The following is a 17,374-nucleotide window of genomic DNA, read 5'->3' on the forward strand; positions in this document are numbered from 1 at the left end:
TCATGAAGGCAAGCAATATATATTTTCTCTAAACTTTATATTTCCCCAATATCTAGTACAGTCATTTGCTTACTGAATTTTTTTTTTTAAATAAAAGTCTAATTAATAGAAGTTGAGGAAACAGAGAGGTAAAAAATATGGCAGAAATGTCCACGAGGCCAATTTTGTAGTCAATGTGGTTCTGAGAACAAGCAATATTCAAACAATCAGAAGAAATCCCCAGTGTGGGGACAGATTAGTTTTAGGAGAATTTTTGTTTTATTAAGAAAGACATATTGATGGATGAGCTCTAATTTTTCATTGCTTAACAGCTTGGGAACAGGAGTTCATATAAATTTCAACTGAAGAAGAATATATCATCCAGTCCCTTTTAAAATAAACACGTTATTGGCATTATTTTATCACATGTGAATGCTTTCTCTATTACATAGCACTCAAAAGAACTATAAAATTAATGAGTACCTATTATATTTTCATAATGAATGGAAAAAAAAAACTCCACTCTTATGCTATGAGAAATAGATTGAGTGACCTAAATTTGCTCTCAGGAGCTACTCTGGAGTCTTTTGGTAGTGAATGCATTTTTGCTTTTCTACACAGATGAATGTTTGTAATTCTAATGCTGCAAGACTAAGCACTTTATGAACTCATCAAGAGTCATGAAAAATCAGAGATTATGAAACTATACTTAGATGAAAGTGCCTTAGATCCTTGAAGATGATTGGCTGCAAAGAACTCATGCTTTCAGGGGCATTCAGAATAAATGGCGTATTACCTCTATTAACCCTCCTTCAAACACACACATACACACATACAAACTCCATGTTACAAATGATCTATAGGACCACTTTCAGCTCTCAAAATAATTTGCTATCTTTTCTGAATCTACTAGTGTTAATTGTTATTATTGTCACTGATGGAAAGGGAAATAGGCATGGATAGGTTATATATATTGCTTAAAGATCATTAATTGAAACTTTTTGCTGCCAGACATTGGAGTGGAGTTTTAGATAATCATCCTCATTGATGATTTGATGCATCTAAAGCATAATTTTTTTCATTGTTTGAGGCCATGTAAGGGCATTTCTTGGTATTTTGAGCACTGGCTATATTTGTTAAGCTAGCAGTTGGTGCTTTATTTAAAATCATGCAAGTGTTGTTAGGGCAGCTAGGTGGTACAGTGGAGAAAGTGCTGGGCCTAGCAGATTCATCTTACATTTAAATCTGTCCTCAGACACTTAATAGCTATGTGACCCTAAGTAAGTCATTTAATCCTGTTTGTTTCAATTTCTTTATCTGTAAAATGAATTGAAGAAGGAAATGGCAAACCATTCCAGTATCTCTGCCAGGAAAACCATAGTTGTTTCAGTCAGATCCTCTTTGTTGACCCCATTTAGGGTTTTCCTAGCAGAGACAGGGGGGTTGTTTACCATTTCCTTCTTCAGTTCATAAACACAAAGATAAGAAAGCCCTTGTGATCAGGGAGCTTACATTCTATTGTGAAAGTATTTTTGGTAGTAAAAGTTTTGTGGAATATTCAGATTTTCTTTCAGCTGATGATGATTTATGACCTGGTAATTGGAAAACATGATTCTTGGTACCTACATTTCTGTTGGGTATCTAGATAAAGCATATCTAGATATGCTACAACATATAGCAAGGCTAAGCCAAATACTAAGAACATAGGATCACAGCATTATTGATCTGGTGATAGAAAAATCTTATAGGTGATCAGACATAACGACTGAACAACAAAAATCCCCAAGATTGTAGTGAATATGAAAAACTGCAAAATGAGAGAGATTGGGGAAAGAATAGTGAAACACTGTCACTAGGCTCTTAAAGTATGTAAATAGATATTCACAACAAATCTTTGATAAAAAATGTTTATATGATTAATCTTTGGAACGGGCTGGCAAGCGCTAAATGTTAAGGATTGGGACAAAAGGCAAATAGCAAGTGTACTGAATTAAAAGTGTACTGCCGTAGCTAGTCTCAGATATATATAAATACAGTTTTCATGAAGATTTGCTCTGAATTATAGGATTATTGATTATGATAACTGAGGTCATAGTGGTGCATAAGGATCAGGATCTAGGTTCAAAACTGACTTCTGAAACTGTGTGATCTTGTAAAAGCCACAACTGCTCTAAGAGACCTTTAATTTCCTCATCTGTAAAATGAGAAGTTTGGATTAGGTGGCTTCCAACATTCCTTATAGCTCTAAATATGTGTCCCTATGATACTGAAAGGGACATAAAGGTAAAATTATCCTACTTTCCTTCTATACTTAGTGCATAAGTTCCTTGCTAGAGCATCTCAGACAAGTAATGATTCAGCCTCTGCTTGAAGACCCTCTAGTGAGGGAGAACTCATTACCTCTTGAAGTGGCCCATTCCATTTCTAATCAACTCTAACTTGTAACATTTTCTTTTGGAAATCAAGCTACAATCTTAATGACTAAATATACATCAACAATTTGGGAGGTTCCTTTTTTGGAAGAACCCAAAGATCACAAGTTTTGAGGTGGAAGAAATCTTATAGATTACACAGTCAAGTCCTCCTATTTTACAAATGAGGAAACAGAGACTTAGAGACATTAAGCAATTTTTTTAAGTGCACACAGGCAGTAATTACCAGAGCCAAGATAAGAATACAGTTTATCTGACTTAACTGGTGTTTATTCCTTATTTGTGAGAACTCCTTTTTGAAAAATATTCATCCGGAATAATCACTGCTGTTCTTATTCCCCACCCAAACTGTTTCTTTGTAAATGCTTATTTCTTAAACTTTCTTTTTTTTTATTCTTTCTAATTTGCATCTTGCTGTAATGCCAATGGTGTTTCTACATCTGGGTACCTGAGATAGTTATAAAATCTATAGAAATACAAAAGGCAATCAATCACTTAAAACAGGCATAGACTGCCTAAAATCTTTAATGGGTTCCAGGAAATATGATGTTAGTTGAAGCAATCTTACAGGAATAGTTTGTTTTATAGGAATAATATTTTAAATGAACAATGGGCCAAAAGATGTTGTAGCAGCATTTTAAAGCTTTACAATGGGTTTTTTTTAAAACATATTAACAAAATTAAAGAGGTCTATGCAGGTAGGTATGGCATCTCTTTGGAAAACCTAAGATGATTCCTTACTCTCCAGGGAAGTCTGTTCTGTTGTATTTGGAAATAGGGCATGGCATAACATCAAAAATTTATGAGAAAGTATGGCAGCCAAGAATAAAGATCTAGATTTGATTCTCATTGCTACTTTTTAAAGGCATCTATTTAAAAAAATATCAAGACTGGTTTCAGATTACTTCTCCAATTAATATTGGTATTTAAGAAGTAGCTTTTGCTCAGTACTCTCTTGTCTCTCTAAAAGCTTTACTTTTTGGACATTTACACAAAACTGGCTTTTGTCTTCCACTCTGATTCTCAATCAGATTAGTAGATGCTAAGAGGACAAAGGGCCAGGCTAATATGATATTTTATGGTCGAGTGATACATACTAACATATTAGAAGCAACAGATGCTCATTAACAACCAGTACTAATGTACTTTAAAAGTCATTTTGAAGAATAAAAATGTCACTTGAATATACCAACTGTAATGAGAAAATTAGCCTTTTCCCCCAAAATTAAAATCTTTTAAATTGCCTTGCAAATAAACTGGAGCAAAGCATAAGGTGATCATTAGTTATTTAATCATAATAGCTTTTCCTCAAGAATTAGAGCATTCCTAGAGGAATGCCTTCAATTTATTGCTTTCTGTGCTCATAATCACTAGTTCACTAGCTTTTGTCCCTAACTTGATTATAGATTATAGGCAATCTGCTGATATTTTTCCTGAATTTCAAACACAGACCTTTAAATTCTAATCTGTCATCTAGTACTAGTGAAATTTCCTTCGTTAGTTAACTATTTATTAAACACTTTTGGCTGTTCGTAGTCATGTCAGTGCATGTGCATAGAGACTTGTGTATTCTGTTTTTGGAGAGGGAGTTACTGAAGTGTATTGCTTCAAATACCTTCTGCATCCTGGACAATTTCCTTAACGATTCCTTCTAGAATCTTTGCTCTCATGTTGGTTCGCTCAGCATCCTGCCCAGTCTGCTCGCCATCTGCTGTCACCTTGGTAGCCTAATGATCCAAACACAGGAAAAACATAATTAATGGATATGATGAAGCTCCAGCAGGATATGCTCTTTCTGGCTACATTTACTTTCAATGTTACTTTGGGCCAAAGGCAATCGATGAATTATTGATTAGATGTACTGGAAATGACACCCTCTGTTCAAATATACAATTAAACTTTATTACTTCTTACACTAAATGGAAACCAGAGGGCTGTTGTTGGCTTTTAAAAAAACCTGTGTAGTTCTGAGCATTGTATAAGAAGAAAGCATAAGCTCCTTTTTGGAAATATTTTAGGCTAATGTTAGCAGCAGTTTTAAAAGGATTCTTTAGTTTCTGTGTGGCATGCAGCTTTGCCGTTTTTTGATTTAGTGAAGAAAAATATGTATAAAACTATCTAGTTTCTTGAAACATTGTTGAGGCTTATACAGATAATCTCAATTGATATTATAGATAAGTTTGATTTTATAGATAAATTTTAAATCAATACATTAAGAAACAAAGGAGATAAAATTGAAAAAAAAAAAAAAAAGAAAATCATGCTTTCAGTTGCTAAGTAGGAAATGTTCATTATGTGGCACATTAGCGAGATCATTACCATTGACGAAGAGGCTATAAATGACTGGTAACTTCTGAAACATTAAACCTGAGCTGAATGTCAATCACATGACCAAACAGAATCCGATCCAAAAAAGTAATCAAAATGTAATCTTACCTTTGTTTTCAGATTTAAAATGCTTTTATAATAATAGCTTGCATTTATATAGTGCTCTAAGAATTACAAAGTGCTTTTAAATATGATCTCATTTTATGAATGTGACCTACTTAACATATTTGTATAACACTGTATTAACACTGTAAAGTAAAATACTATATCGATATTTAACTTAGTTATAGTTCCTGAAAAGGGTAGTTTGAGTATTATGGTCCTTTGAAATATTTTTGAATTTCATTTTTCTCTCTTTTCCTTTTTTTTCTCCCTAAAAAAAGTTTTCTTTCCCTACACACACATATTTGTTGCTTTGCATTTATGTGAATATAAATGTATTTCTATTGCACTTTCACTTGCAAAAAAAATTGGAAAATATAACCACAATAAAGGAAAAGGAAAAAAAATAACAAAGTGACTCAGTAAAGTCCTGATTCAAATCCAAATTGGCACCAGAGGGATTAAATTCTATATTTGCCCAGAGAAACCAAATTATTGTCATACATAAGAGGATTTTAAATAGAACTAAATCAATGCAATGTTAGGTAAAGACTCCTATATGAATCATATTCTACTTAGGGGTTTCTTAGGAGACAATCTAATTTATTAACAGTGATAAAGTTGGGGTCTTAGGATAACAAGTGGTATATTAAATATTAATCATGTAATTAATGTTATCATGTAAATATTATCATGTAATTTCTCCAATTGCATATGAAAACACAATTCAAGGATGAAGACTAAGAAATTCTTTGAAGTTTTTATACTCCTTTAGAGTTAGCAGCTATAAGTATAATAATTTTTCATGGTATCAATAATCTTTTAAAAATTTCAGGTTCACTGATCATATTGTTATCTTGAAATTACTCTCAACACTTAGTTACTCTTTGCAGAAGCAAATGATGTCTAAATCCCTTAAATTCTTAAATTCCTGAGTAAATTTTAGATTCCCTGACCTAATATTCAAGATCAGGGACTCTACATTTCAGCAATGTGGATAACTTGTCACCTCTCACATTTGCCATGCACTTTCCTACCTTGATGCCTTTGCTTACATTGTTTCCTTTGACAGAAATACCTTTCTTATATTCCTCCTGTTTAAAGTCTATCAATTCTTTAAACCAAAGCTTCTTAAAGTATGGATTGTGACTCCATGAGAGGTCATGTAACTGAATGTGGAGGTCACAAAAAAATTGGTAACAGAAAAAGATGTCTATAATATCAAGATGTAGTTCCTTATGTAAAAATAAATAAGCAATCCACTTCATTCACATGCAAATTTGCCTTTTGTCTTTAATACATTGTAAAATTATATGTATATCAAATAATTGTTTTAAAATAAATTTCTTTATGATTTATTATCAGCAATTATTTGATTTGTATATCTGTTTTATAACCTACATACCCAGGGTCACTTAAGAAGTTCTTGGCCAAAAAGGAGTCACAGGTGGAAAAAGTTTTAGAAGCCCTACTTAAAACCATAGCTCCAAGGTGTCTCTCATGTTTCCTAGCAATCAATAAGTAGTGTCAGACTTCATACAGCCATGTTTATGGATCCTTTACCTGTTTTTGTATTATACCCATTTGTGTATGGGTCATATCCAATGAGAACAGAGACAATGTAGCATCAAATCCTAATTTAGTGAATTTACATTGAATCTAGATTACTTAGATTTTTCCTTGAGTGATTTTAGATAGCTTTTCCTTTAAACCTGATTTTTTCTTTTCTTTTTTTCATCTTGAAGATTCTGGTAGATAAAAGACTTTAAAATCATTTTGTAGTAGTCATAACTTTAAGTCTCAATCTTCTTTCGTTCCAACTGCAGATGGTAATTTTTAAACGCCTCTCAGTGCCCCTGGCAACTCTATAAACTGAGGTTCCTAACCTTTTTTTTCTTTCTTAGACAGCTTTGACCTATATTCCTTCTCAGAGTAAGGTTTTTAAATCTATGTGATAAAATACATAAGATCACAAAGGAAACCAATTACATGTAAATACTTATGATAAAATTTCTGTGTATAGAGAAAGAGCTGATGAAATCTGAATGCAGATTGATGAATACTTTTTTATAACTGTTTTTGTCTTCTTCTTTTTCTTTCCTATCTATCTATCTATCTATCTATCTAATCAAAAGAAGCTCATGGTAAATACCAGAGTAAATTGATATTAGTAAAGGGTGTTTCATTATTTGAAATTCTCTACAGCAATGAACTCACAGGTCTAGTTTACAATTTTTAAAAATCATGATGCAGAAATAGACTCCTCCAAGAAACAATAAGAGATTGAATACATCCTGGGTTTAGTCTATGCTTTATTTTCTATTTCTGTGTGTGTTTTAGATTAAATATGTGTGGTTTTTAAAATTTCTATATTTGTCATGTTGTGCAAGAAAAATCAGACCAAAAGAGAAAAAGCCCTTAGAAACAAAGAAACAAAAAGTGAAAATACCATGCTTTGAAATCACATTCAGTCTCCATAGTTCTCTCTCTGGAGAGAATTTTGGTATTTTCCATCCCAAATCTATTACAATTGCCTTGAAACACTGCATTGTTGAGAAATGCCAAGTCCACCACAACTGATGAATCATATAATCCTTTTGGGACTATAAATAATATTCTCTTGGTTCTGCTCACTTCACTCATTATCAGTTCATGTAAATCTTTCCAGGTCTTTCTAAAATCAGCTTGTTCATCATTTCTTATAATAATATTCAATTATATCAATATACCATAATTTATTCAGCCATTCCCCAAATTGGGGGGCTTCCACTCAATTTCCAATTCTTTGCTACTACATAAAAAGCTACTAAAACATTTTTTGCCTCTTTTATGATCTGTCTGGGATACAGATCCAGTTGGACACTGTTGGATCAAAGGATATGCATAGTTTGATAACCTTTTTGGCCTAATTTCAAATTGTTTTGCAAAAATGGCTGGATCATTTGTGTGTTTTCTTTCACATCATTACTAATATGAAAATATGTTTTGCAAGATTGCACATTTAGAAGCTTGCCTTCTCTTTGAGGGTAGAATGGAAAGATAGAGGAAGAGAATTTGAAACTTAAAATTTAAAAATTGTTTTTATGTATAATTAGAAAAAATAAAATATCCAAAGATGAAAAAAAAGTTTTCTTCCCATAGTGACAGGTGCTAAAGGTACCTCTCTAATTCTCTTCTAATTTCTAAAATAGTGTGACTCCCACTAGTCAGGTTACATATATACTTTGAGCTTATTGTGCATATGATATTCTACATTTAATTCTGACAAATAACTTTTGAATTTTCCCAGAAGTTCATGTCAAAAAGAATGTTCTTACCCAAGTAAATGTATGTCCTTGGATTTATTTACTATTAGGTTGTTGGATCTGCTTGTTTAAAATTCTTTTTTATTTGGTTGATTCTACTGATCTATTTTTGTATTTACAAAAGAAGCATAAAATTTGTTTTGATGATCACTGTTTTAAAATTTGAAATTCAGATGAGCTATTCCCCCTCTTTTTAATTATTTCTTCTCAGATCCCAGATGTTTTGTTTCTTCAAATGAATTCTATTTTTTTCTAACTCTGAAAAGAGCTTTGTACTTAGAACTTGGTATTAGCTTAGTAAAGAGCTTGGCACTTTAATTGTTTTTAACAATAAATCTGTGAATTAACTAATCCCATATCATTTTTATTACATTGGAATGGCCCCTTCTTTAGTACTACTCTGATGTCTCACGAAAGGCAGTAACTAATGGTTCTAAGTTCTGAGATACTTGGTTAAAATGTGAGAGACAAAGAGATGTTTCTGCAAATTATATTCTACATGAGATAACATCTTTGTTCTCTTATTTACAGTTGTTTATGTAGAATCATATTCTACATTAAAGAACATCTCTAATAGTCACATTATCAATTTTAAGATCTTCAGGCAAGATCTTATTATGCTTATTTTTTTGTTAATTTTTTAAAACCAACAACACTTGATTAAATTGGACAAAATATAGCCCTACACATTCTTCTCTAATATTATATCTGTCATTCAGATATTAAGATTGCTTGATAGATAGAACTAAAGAAAGAATTTTTTTCCCCTGGGATTTTACAATTATCAATATAAATTACAATTGGGAGCTATATGCTCATCATAAATGTTTCCATTTTCCAGATAGTAAACAATTGGTAATTTTCTTCATTCATTAAATCATTCATTTCATAGAGGATGTATTACATAGAATCCAAATGGATTCCATATAGACGGTAAAATTCTTGAAATATTCTGGTTTGGAAGGTCACACTTTAGAGTACAACTACTCTAAAATGCAAGTCATGACCTTTCAAGAGAGACACAATAATGCACACACAAAAAAATGAAACAATTGAAGATTTCCTCATTTATACTATGACATGCAATTGCATGAGTAGCCCATTATATCAGTTCTTCAACATGTAAGGATGTGTGTGTGTATGAGACTCTCTTTTTCTTAGTAGTACAGATTGATAGTGAATTAGATCTATAGCAGATTACAAAAAAAGTATTATATAGATTTCATTCTGGAAATTATGCATTTCCAATAATCTTAAGCTGTTTCCTGATAAAATGTCTCATACATAGCTTTGCCAATAATCTTCTGATAATACTTTTTAAGTTATAGATCATGAAATATCATTACTGCTAAACAATCAATTTTATGGGAAATCCAAATTGGCAACTAGGAGTTGTCAGTGATATGGGCATAAGTAGAGTCTAGTATATTATCAATAATACATGAAGTAATGTAAAAGAAACCAAAAAATCTTATTATCATCATGGTATTGACCCATCAAAGAAATGTCAACAAGTATATAGATGTTAAACATCTACTACACTAAGCAGTAGGGATACACTGTTCTCATTGCTCATAACCTAATGAAGAAAACAACTCAAATAGCTATGTACTAACAAGATTAATAATAATATTTAAATAGCACTTACTATATGCCATGTACTGAGCTGAGTTGTTATTTTTCTTATTCTTTTATTTATTTTATTCTTATTTTTTTATTTAATCTGTACAACAGCTCTTGGAGATAAGTGCTATATTATTGCCCTTTTAGATATGAGAAAGCTGAGAGAGAGCTGAGAGCAGACAGACTCTGACTCTGAATCTTTTAGGAAGGCCTCCAAGATTGTAGACCTCCCTTCTTACCTAGATATACTGCTGGTTTTTATGAGATTAAACTAGAGGGAAATAGCCCTATTTAGAATAGACCAAATCCTCCAAAACTAATATGTTCTTCCCATTCCTACCACTCTACCTCCATCCTCCAACATTTGGAATCTTGTAACTCCCTTCAACCTCCTAAATAAAGAAAAGAGTTGAGCAGCTTTAGCCGACATGTTCCTTTTTGCCCTAAAACAATATTTCTCCCACTGTTTTGCAGTACTGCTAGCCACCTGGCTATTACTCATCAACTGCTGCCAGTTAAACATTCTACCTTCTACACTAGCCTTTAGTTTTACTGATACCAAATCAAGAAGATTTAGGTGAAAAGAAATATTTCTTGGAAGATTTCAGGCTCTTTGAGCTGAGAAAAACCCTAACAGAAACCATAGAAGCCAAGGTAATAAAGAAGAAAGAGAAAATTCCAGGCTTGGAAGATGATTTGCTGTGCAGCTAGGGGGTCATTGTCACTGGATTGAAGAGTATTTTCAGGAATAAAGCCTAGGAAGAATGGAAAGGTAGTAGGGGACTTAATTATCATGGACTTTGCCAAAAACAGAGGAATTCCAAATTCTATTACTTCACATTAAAGATATCAAATAAGTTTTTAGAAAAGTAATTTCTCCCTCCAAAGAGAGGATGGGAAGGACAACTTAAGAAGCAAACCTACTGATATTTTAAATATTTTGTCAACTCCATCTTAAATTTTATTAATAGATTTCCAGTGACTTTTATTGAGGAGAGGAAGAGAAAGGTGAGGTGAGGGAAAGGAGGCTGAACTAGATACTAAATCCCTCAAGGCTGGTTGGCCTCTCTACTTTTATTTCCTTCCTATATTCTTGAAATTTATAGTGCCAGGAAAATTTGAAGAACCCAGAGATCAAGAATTTTAAAGAAACAAAATATTAAAAAAAAAACTTTACCAGGTAAAATAGAAATATTATTAATAATCTAAATACAACATAGACCTAATTTCATCATTATCATTCACTAGCTAATAATAGTATGAATAATAATGGTAATCTGATTACTGTTATGGGAAATTGGAAATATCTTGTTTGAGTGAATTAAAAAAAAAAAACCTGTCGATAACATTAAGAATTATATTTTATAGTATGTTGGTTAAAGCATTTAACTACAAAGCAAATTTTAGTAATTTAATTTTCTGCTTTTAAACTGGTCTACTTAAGAGCCTTTGGAAAATAATTTTTTTTCAATGAAGAAATTGTACTTCTATCAAACCTTCTTGATTCTCAATTCCTTTCTTCCCCTTTCTAGCACTTTGACTTTTCTTTGCTTTTATAGTATTCTTTTTATATCATATTTACTTGTGTAAGAATATTGTATCCCTTTCTTACATGGTAAATCCTTTGCAAGCAGTAACTATAATACTTTTGTCACTAAATTGTTAATTGAACTGGATTAAATTTGCTGAAAGTTACTACCATACAATAAGAGATAAGAATTTCTGGAGCTGCCTTTGCCAGAGAATCTAAATTGTCAGAAAGATTTCAGAGGCACTGAGAAAACTGTATCTGATGCATAAGTACATAATTGCACATCTGGGAGATCACTTGGGCATATGTGAAGTCAAATGCTATTCTTTGACCATTCTCCTAATGGAATTTTACAGCTATGTTTTGAATTGTATACAGTTCCATGGAGGTACGGTGTCATATGAATAACATTGTACTTCACCACAAGGAAAGAAACTATCCTTTCTCTTTTTTAAAACCCCCAGATTTCCTCTCTTGGCTTATGCTAATTCTTTCTTCTAAACATAGATTGATGGCTCAGGTTCAACAAATTCCATAATAATTTAGTGTTTTTCTTTTGAAGAGCTCAGAGTACTATTATGTTAGTTCACCCATTTTCCATTCACCATCTCAGGGACTTCTAAAACCAAAACAATCCATTGAAGGTCAAAGCCCTCAGTTTGGGGATTCCATATTTTCTAATAGAAAGTAAACTGCTTCAAGACAGAAACTTTGTCTCCTCAGTACTTTAAAAACAGTGCTGAATAAATTTCTTCATCTCATTCTCTTTCATGACTCAAAGATAAGAGAGCATCTTTTTCTCTCCATTTTTACTTTTAAATTTTAAAACCCCCATAATTTTGCTTAGTATAAAGTAGATATAATTCCTTTACTTATATAACTTTTGATCCTTTATGGATTTCTGGAGGGAAAGGAAGAAAGATTACTTTTGACAAATCTCAACTGTGAACTGGTGATGAACCTTTTCTTATCTACTTAAATTTGTCCTTGAATAATAGACACAAATTCCATTTTTTAGTTCATACTGAAAAAACCATCTCCTTTTTGAGCACCCCACTCAAAATTTGTGAAGCTTGCTAGAGCCTTCCAGATCTTTTGTTCTACTGGCATGGACTTAGAATTCAAAGTATCCTCTGCACAACTATGTGATCTGCTGAAGGCAGGAGAATATTGCTTTGCACAAAGTAAACAATTAATAAATGTCTCTTGAATTATTGAATGAGGCATGGAATAAGACTAGCTTCTTAACAGAGAAGGAAATATGAAGTGACTTATGGAAAATAGAAGAGCTGTTTAGTAGCCAAGGCAGGGCTTGAGTCAAGATTATAGGATTACAGGATTTTACAGATAAGGAAATAGGGAGCAAATGAGTGAATAATAAATCACATTAACATAGCATTCTAAATTTTGAAAAGCACTTCCTTTACATCAGTTCTAGGTTAAATAATGAAATTATTATTTATGCTTTAGAGATGAAGAAATTGAAGCTTAGTTGTAGTAAGTTTTCTACAATCATACAAGTATCAAGTCTCTGAGAAAGGATTCAGACTTAGGTCTCTGGAAGTCTAGTCAATTTTTTTTCTCTTTAATTATACTATATTGCCTTTTCTTAATAAATGAACTTAATAAGTCATATAGTTGTGCAGTTTTAGTCACATAGCTAGCATTGAAATTCAGGTCCTCTGATGCTAGATCCCATGTTTTGTGATTCCTAATTCCCCAACACTTAACTTCAATTTGAATTTTTATACACACACATATACACACACACACATACTCATATGCACAAATACACACATACTCATATGCACAAATAACACAAATATAGAGATGAGATTTATAAAGCCCATGCAAGTATTTTTGCAAAAGTCTGAAGATTAATAACTTCACTCCTACAAAACAACTACAAAATCAAAACAGATCATACCATTCAAAGAATGCTCTTTTTGACCCCTTCAAGGCATTAAATAATAATAGTGATGGGTCACCCTAGTTAAAACCAGGAAAAAGAGAAATACTGTCTCACTCAGCCATAAAATCAGTCTGTGAAATTCACTGCCACAGAAGGGCAAGGAACTAATTGCAAGGCCCAAATTCCCAAATAATGAATCAGTTTCACCCATGACAGACTATCAATAAAGCCATAGATAAATGCTAAATACTTAATGATAGGAGTAATTTGTTTAGTTCTGTGTGCTTATTCCCATGTTTCATTAAATCAGCCTTCTTTTCCTTATTCATCTTCTAACAGATTCAGTTATGTCATTTGTTCCCTTTTGCATTTGACAATATCTTTTTATTTATTCTAGTGTTTCCATAGTGTCTTTAATTTTCTACCTTTAATTTTCTTAGTTTTTTTCTTAACAACTTTTGTGATCTTCCTATTATATTTCTGAACATAATATCTTTTACAGTATCTTGTCTATACAGCTCCTTGAATTATTTAAAAATAAATGAAATTAAATCAACTAGAGCTTTAAAAAAAATTCTAAATGCATTTATATTTAGACAGCATGTACTACTTTTAGGCACATATTAATTTGTCTCTGAATAATATAGCTGTTCTTTGTTTTATATGACATAGCTCCTCCTCATGTATCTTGCAGTCTGTACATAATTTTCTTGGTTGGAAACCACTAATGTCTTTGTTTTTCTGTCTTCCTTAAAAAAAAAAAAAAAAAAAAAAAAACAGATCCTAATGACAGTACAATTCTAAACAACTGAATAGACAACATTTCCTGTGGTGATTTCTGTTTTTGGTCTGCTAATTTAGAGTTCGCAGTTCAAATTAATCTAAATTTGAGGCCATCCCTGGGATCATCTTAATATACAAACTATTTCATATATCTAAATTTGGTAATAAGTTCTTTTAGACAAAGTATTAGCAAATATCACAGAAAAAGTAAACACTAAAAGAGAAAAATGATTGGTCTGCTAAAAAATAAGACCAAACTCTTTAGAAATTATTTAAATTTTTTTTTAAAATTCAAAGTTGCAAATTATGTCCTATATAAATGTAGCTTGCAAATTATTTGCATATAACAATGAAAGATAAAATAAACACAGCTAAGTATTTAGTCTTATAAATAAAAAATCACTTTAATATAGCACTCTAAGTTTTGAAAAGCATTTGCATTAATACTAAGATAAGTAGTGTGATCATTATTATCTCCACTTCAGAGATGAGGTAACAGGCTTAGAGAGATAATGTATATTGCTAAGAGTGATGTAGGTATCAAGTGAAGGATTCAGATTTAGGTCTAGGGTAGTTTAATCAAGATCTCTTTGTTTTCAGTGATTAATGAATGAAGCTCTTAAAAGTTGATTTTTTAAAACAACTTTCTTTCACTCTTTTCATAGGAGATATGAAAAAGTTCTTAATAAAATCTATAAAACTAAGTCAAATTTATTGTTAAAAGTATTAGGACAGAAAGAATATAAAGCTGATCTCAGAATCAGGAAGATATGAATCCAAGTCTTGTCTGTGACACCTACTAGTTGTATGTCCCAGAGTAAACTGCAAAGCTTCAATGTCCCTGATAACTTTCTAAGATTATGTTTCAAATTGGTACTGACCTGCATTGGTAGAGGACATACATCACTAGGAGATATACAGTGTAATTTAATGTAGGTATACATTTCCTCCATGACAATTTCAAAAACACCCATTTGACATCTTTCTAGAATACTCTGAAATGATATCTTTTTGTGCATCCCTATTTTCTCTTTCCCTCACTCCACCTTTTTAGGCAACCAGAGGTAAGTGACTTGTTAAGGGGCACACAGGTAGTACATGTGTAAGGCAGGATTTGACCGTGGGTCCTCTTGACTTTAGAGTTAGTGCTCTACCTAGCTGTTCTTTTTCTTCCTCTTGTTATATGTCTTCTAAATTATAATTTTCAAATCTTTGGTAATTACTTATCATTAATAATATAGTTTCAGTATTCATTTGCCTTTATCTACTCTCTATGGCCAGTCATAATTTGAAATTCATTGCTTTTAAAGTTTTTGTAACAGCACTTTTATCCTGATTACTTCTCATTTTCAAACATTTCCTTACTTCATTTTATCATACAAGATTTTGTATTGGATAATGAGGGAATTTATGTAATTTAGATTGACTGTGGTCCTTATATTAAAAGATTTTATAATCTTATAAGGAGGCAAGATGGTAAAATATGCAGACTGACCAAAAACTTTTAAAATATTACTAGAATAACATATGGATACAAAGGTATGAAGTCTTAGTTGATTACAAAAGGCTTCTTGGGATATGAATTTTAATGTGCATTCAAAAAGATTTTTGTTTCTGAGATTTTGAAAAGTGTTCTAGCCTCAATTTCACTGAACTTATGTGGAATGTTGCTTCTGTATATAAATAATTTCTTTCTATATAATATAGTCTGTATAAAAAGAGAAATCCTATTGTCTATGCTAAATAAGAGCTTTCTAAATACTTATTATTATTGTTATTTTTCATTTTCATTTCCTAAGTCCATCTATATTCATATTTTACTCCTCCTACTTTGGGATCTAAGCAAATTTGCCAAGTTCCTTATTGCATGGCTTTATATTCTCCACATGACTGTTCTATCTGTGGGCATAGCTATATTTCAATATTTCCATGTATTTGTAATCTTCTAGAGAGACAATACATAACACATTGTTCCCTGTAAAAGTATCTCAAAATTATAGCACTGGCAAATAAACCAGTGTTCATTTTCTAAAACCAATGGGATTGAGAGCATTCTCTTCCCCTTCTATTGTTTAGCTAGAGTCACTCTAGAATTGGAATGAAGCAATCTAGCACTGGGTACCCATTTGTATCTCCCTTCATTTCATGGATCACCATAGTTAAAAATTCATTGATAAATGCACAACCTAACGTGATGAGGCTCTCCTCTCCATACAGTCCTTAGAAAATAGAGATATAATCTTTTTGCTGGTACTATAATTAGATTTTCCAGAATGGTAAACCTTGTGCTCCATCTGCATAGCATCAATACATATTCTATAACATGTTATATTCCAGCATTTTAAGAATGCCTAATTTAATTAGTACTTTCTCAATGAACACACACTGCATCCTATTCACATTCTAATAAATGATTTCATGAGTTGTTGTGGCTGAAAAATTCATCACCTCTCTTTTGGTAAACCTGTTGCTTATCTCTTCACTTATGAATAGGTTAGTTTGTTGTTAGATACATAGTTCATTACCTAGGCCAAAAGCTAAGTTTATTCAGAGCTGATGCTTCATTTCATTGATTTAGACATTTCAGAATCTATAGGATGAGTTTTTGAACCAAATTATATTTGAAGTCAATTATGTAATTATGGATAGAGAATAATTATAATAACTGGTATTTATATAGCTCTTTAGGATTTGTAAAGTACTCATTAGAACATTGTTAGGTAGATATTCTTATTATCTCCATTTACAGTTGATAAAAATGAGACTGACAGGTAAAGAGTCTTGCCCAAGATTACATGGCTAATAAGTATCTGAGGATGGATTTGAACTTAGATCTTTCTGATTTCTGATTTAGAACTCTATTTACTGTGAATTCATTGATAGGCATGCTGCTGAGTGAGAAAACTTTATCAATACTGTTTGGTAAAAAAAAATGAAAGTTGACAAGAGCACTGAGAGATTCATAGCTAGAACATATCAGAAATAGGATGTAAAGCCAGACATCTTAGGTGTTCAATTATATTACCAATACAATGTTTTATATTATGTGTCTAGGACAGAATGTTTTCCTTCCTATGACTTGAATTCCTTTAGCTCATTGCTCTGTTTCCTTCTAGTAATATCCTAACCACAAGATGGCAGGCTTTATGTTATTTTCTTTCTCCTTTTCTCTATGTTAAAATCTTTCTTTTTTGGCAAGTTTTGAAATACAATAATTACTAATAAATTAAAAAAAAACCTTAATTTCCAAATAGTATGTAGGAATTCATTTTCATGTTTAAATATATTTTAAATACTTTGGTTTTCTCTAAAGATACATTCCTCTTCCCTTTTTCCTCCTCTTTTCTGTAGGTTTCTTTGATATATTCATAGTGATAAC

The 17,374-nt window shown here is 31.7% G+C and overlaps 1 protein-coding gene and 1 long non-coding RNA gene across 6 annotated transcripts in view; one reads left to right on the forward strand and one right to left on the reverse strand.

Moving 5' to 3' along the window:
- The window catches only part of LAMA2 (laminin subunit alpha 2), a 747,833-nt gene that overhangs the window by 134,295 nt on the left and 596,164 nt on the right, over nucleotides 1-17,374 (reverse strand). For all 5 annotated transcript variants that reach the window (XM_023503203.2, XM_023503202.2, XM_031964285.1 and 2 more), the window contains one exon: nucleotides 4,027-4,138. In XM_023503203.2, the coding sequence (XP_023358971.1) occupies nucleotides 4,027-4,138 (112 nt within the window). The remainder of the gene's footprint in view (nucleotides 1-4,026; nucleotides 4,139-17,374) is intronic.
- Nucleotides 1-17,374, forward strand: part of LOC116423144 — a 45,620-nt gene that overhangs the window by 10,837 nt on the left and 17,409 nt on the right. The gene's annotated exons all lie outside the window — the stretch shown is intronic.

This window comes from Sarcophilus harrisii, chromosome 4, assembly GCF_902635505.1.
Source record: "Sarcophilus harrisii chromosome 4, mSarHar1.11, whole genome shotgun sequence".
NCBI lineage: Eukaryota > Metazoa > Chordata > Mammalia > Dasyuromorphia > Dasyuridae > Sarcophilus > Sarcophilus harrisii.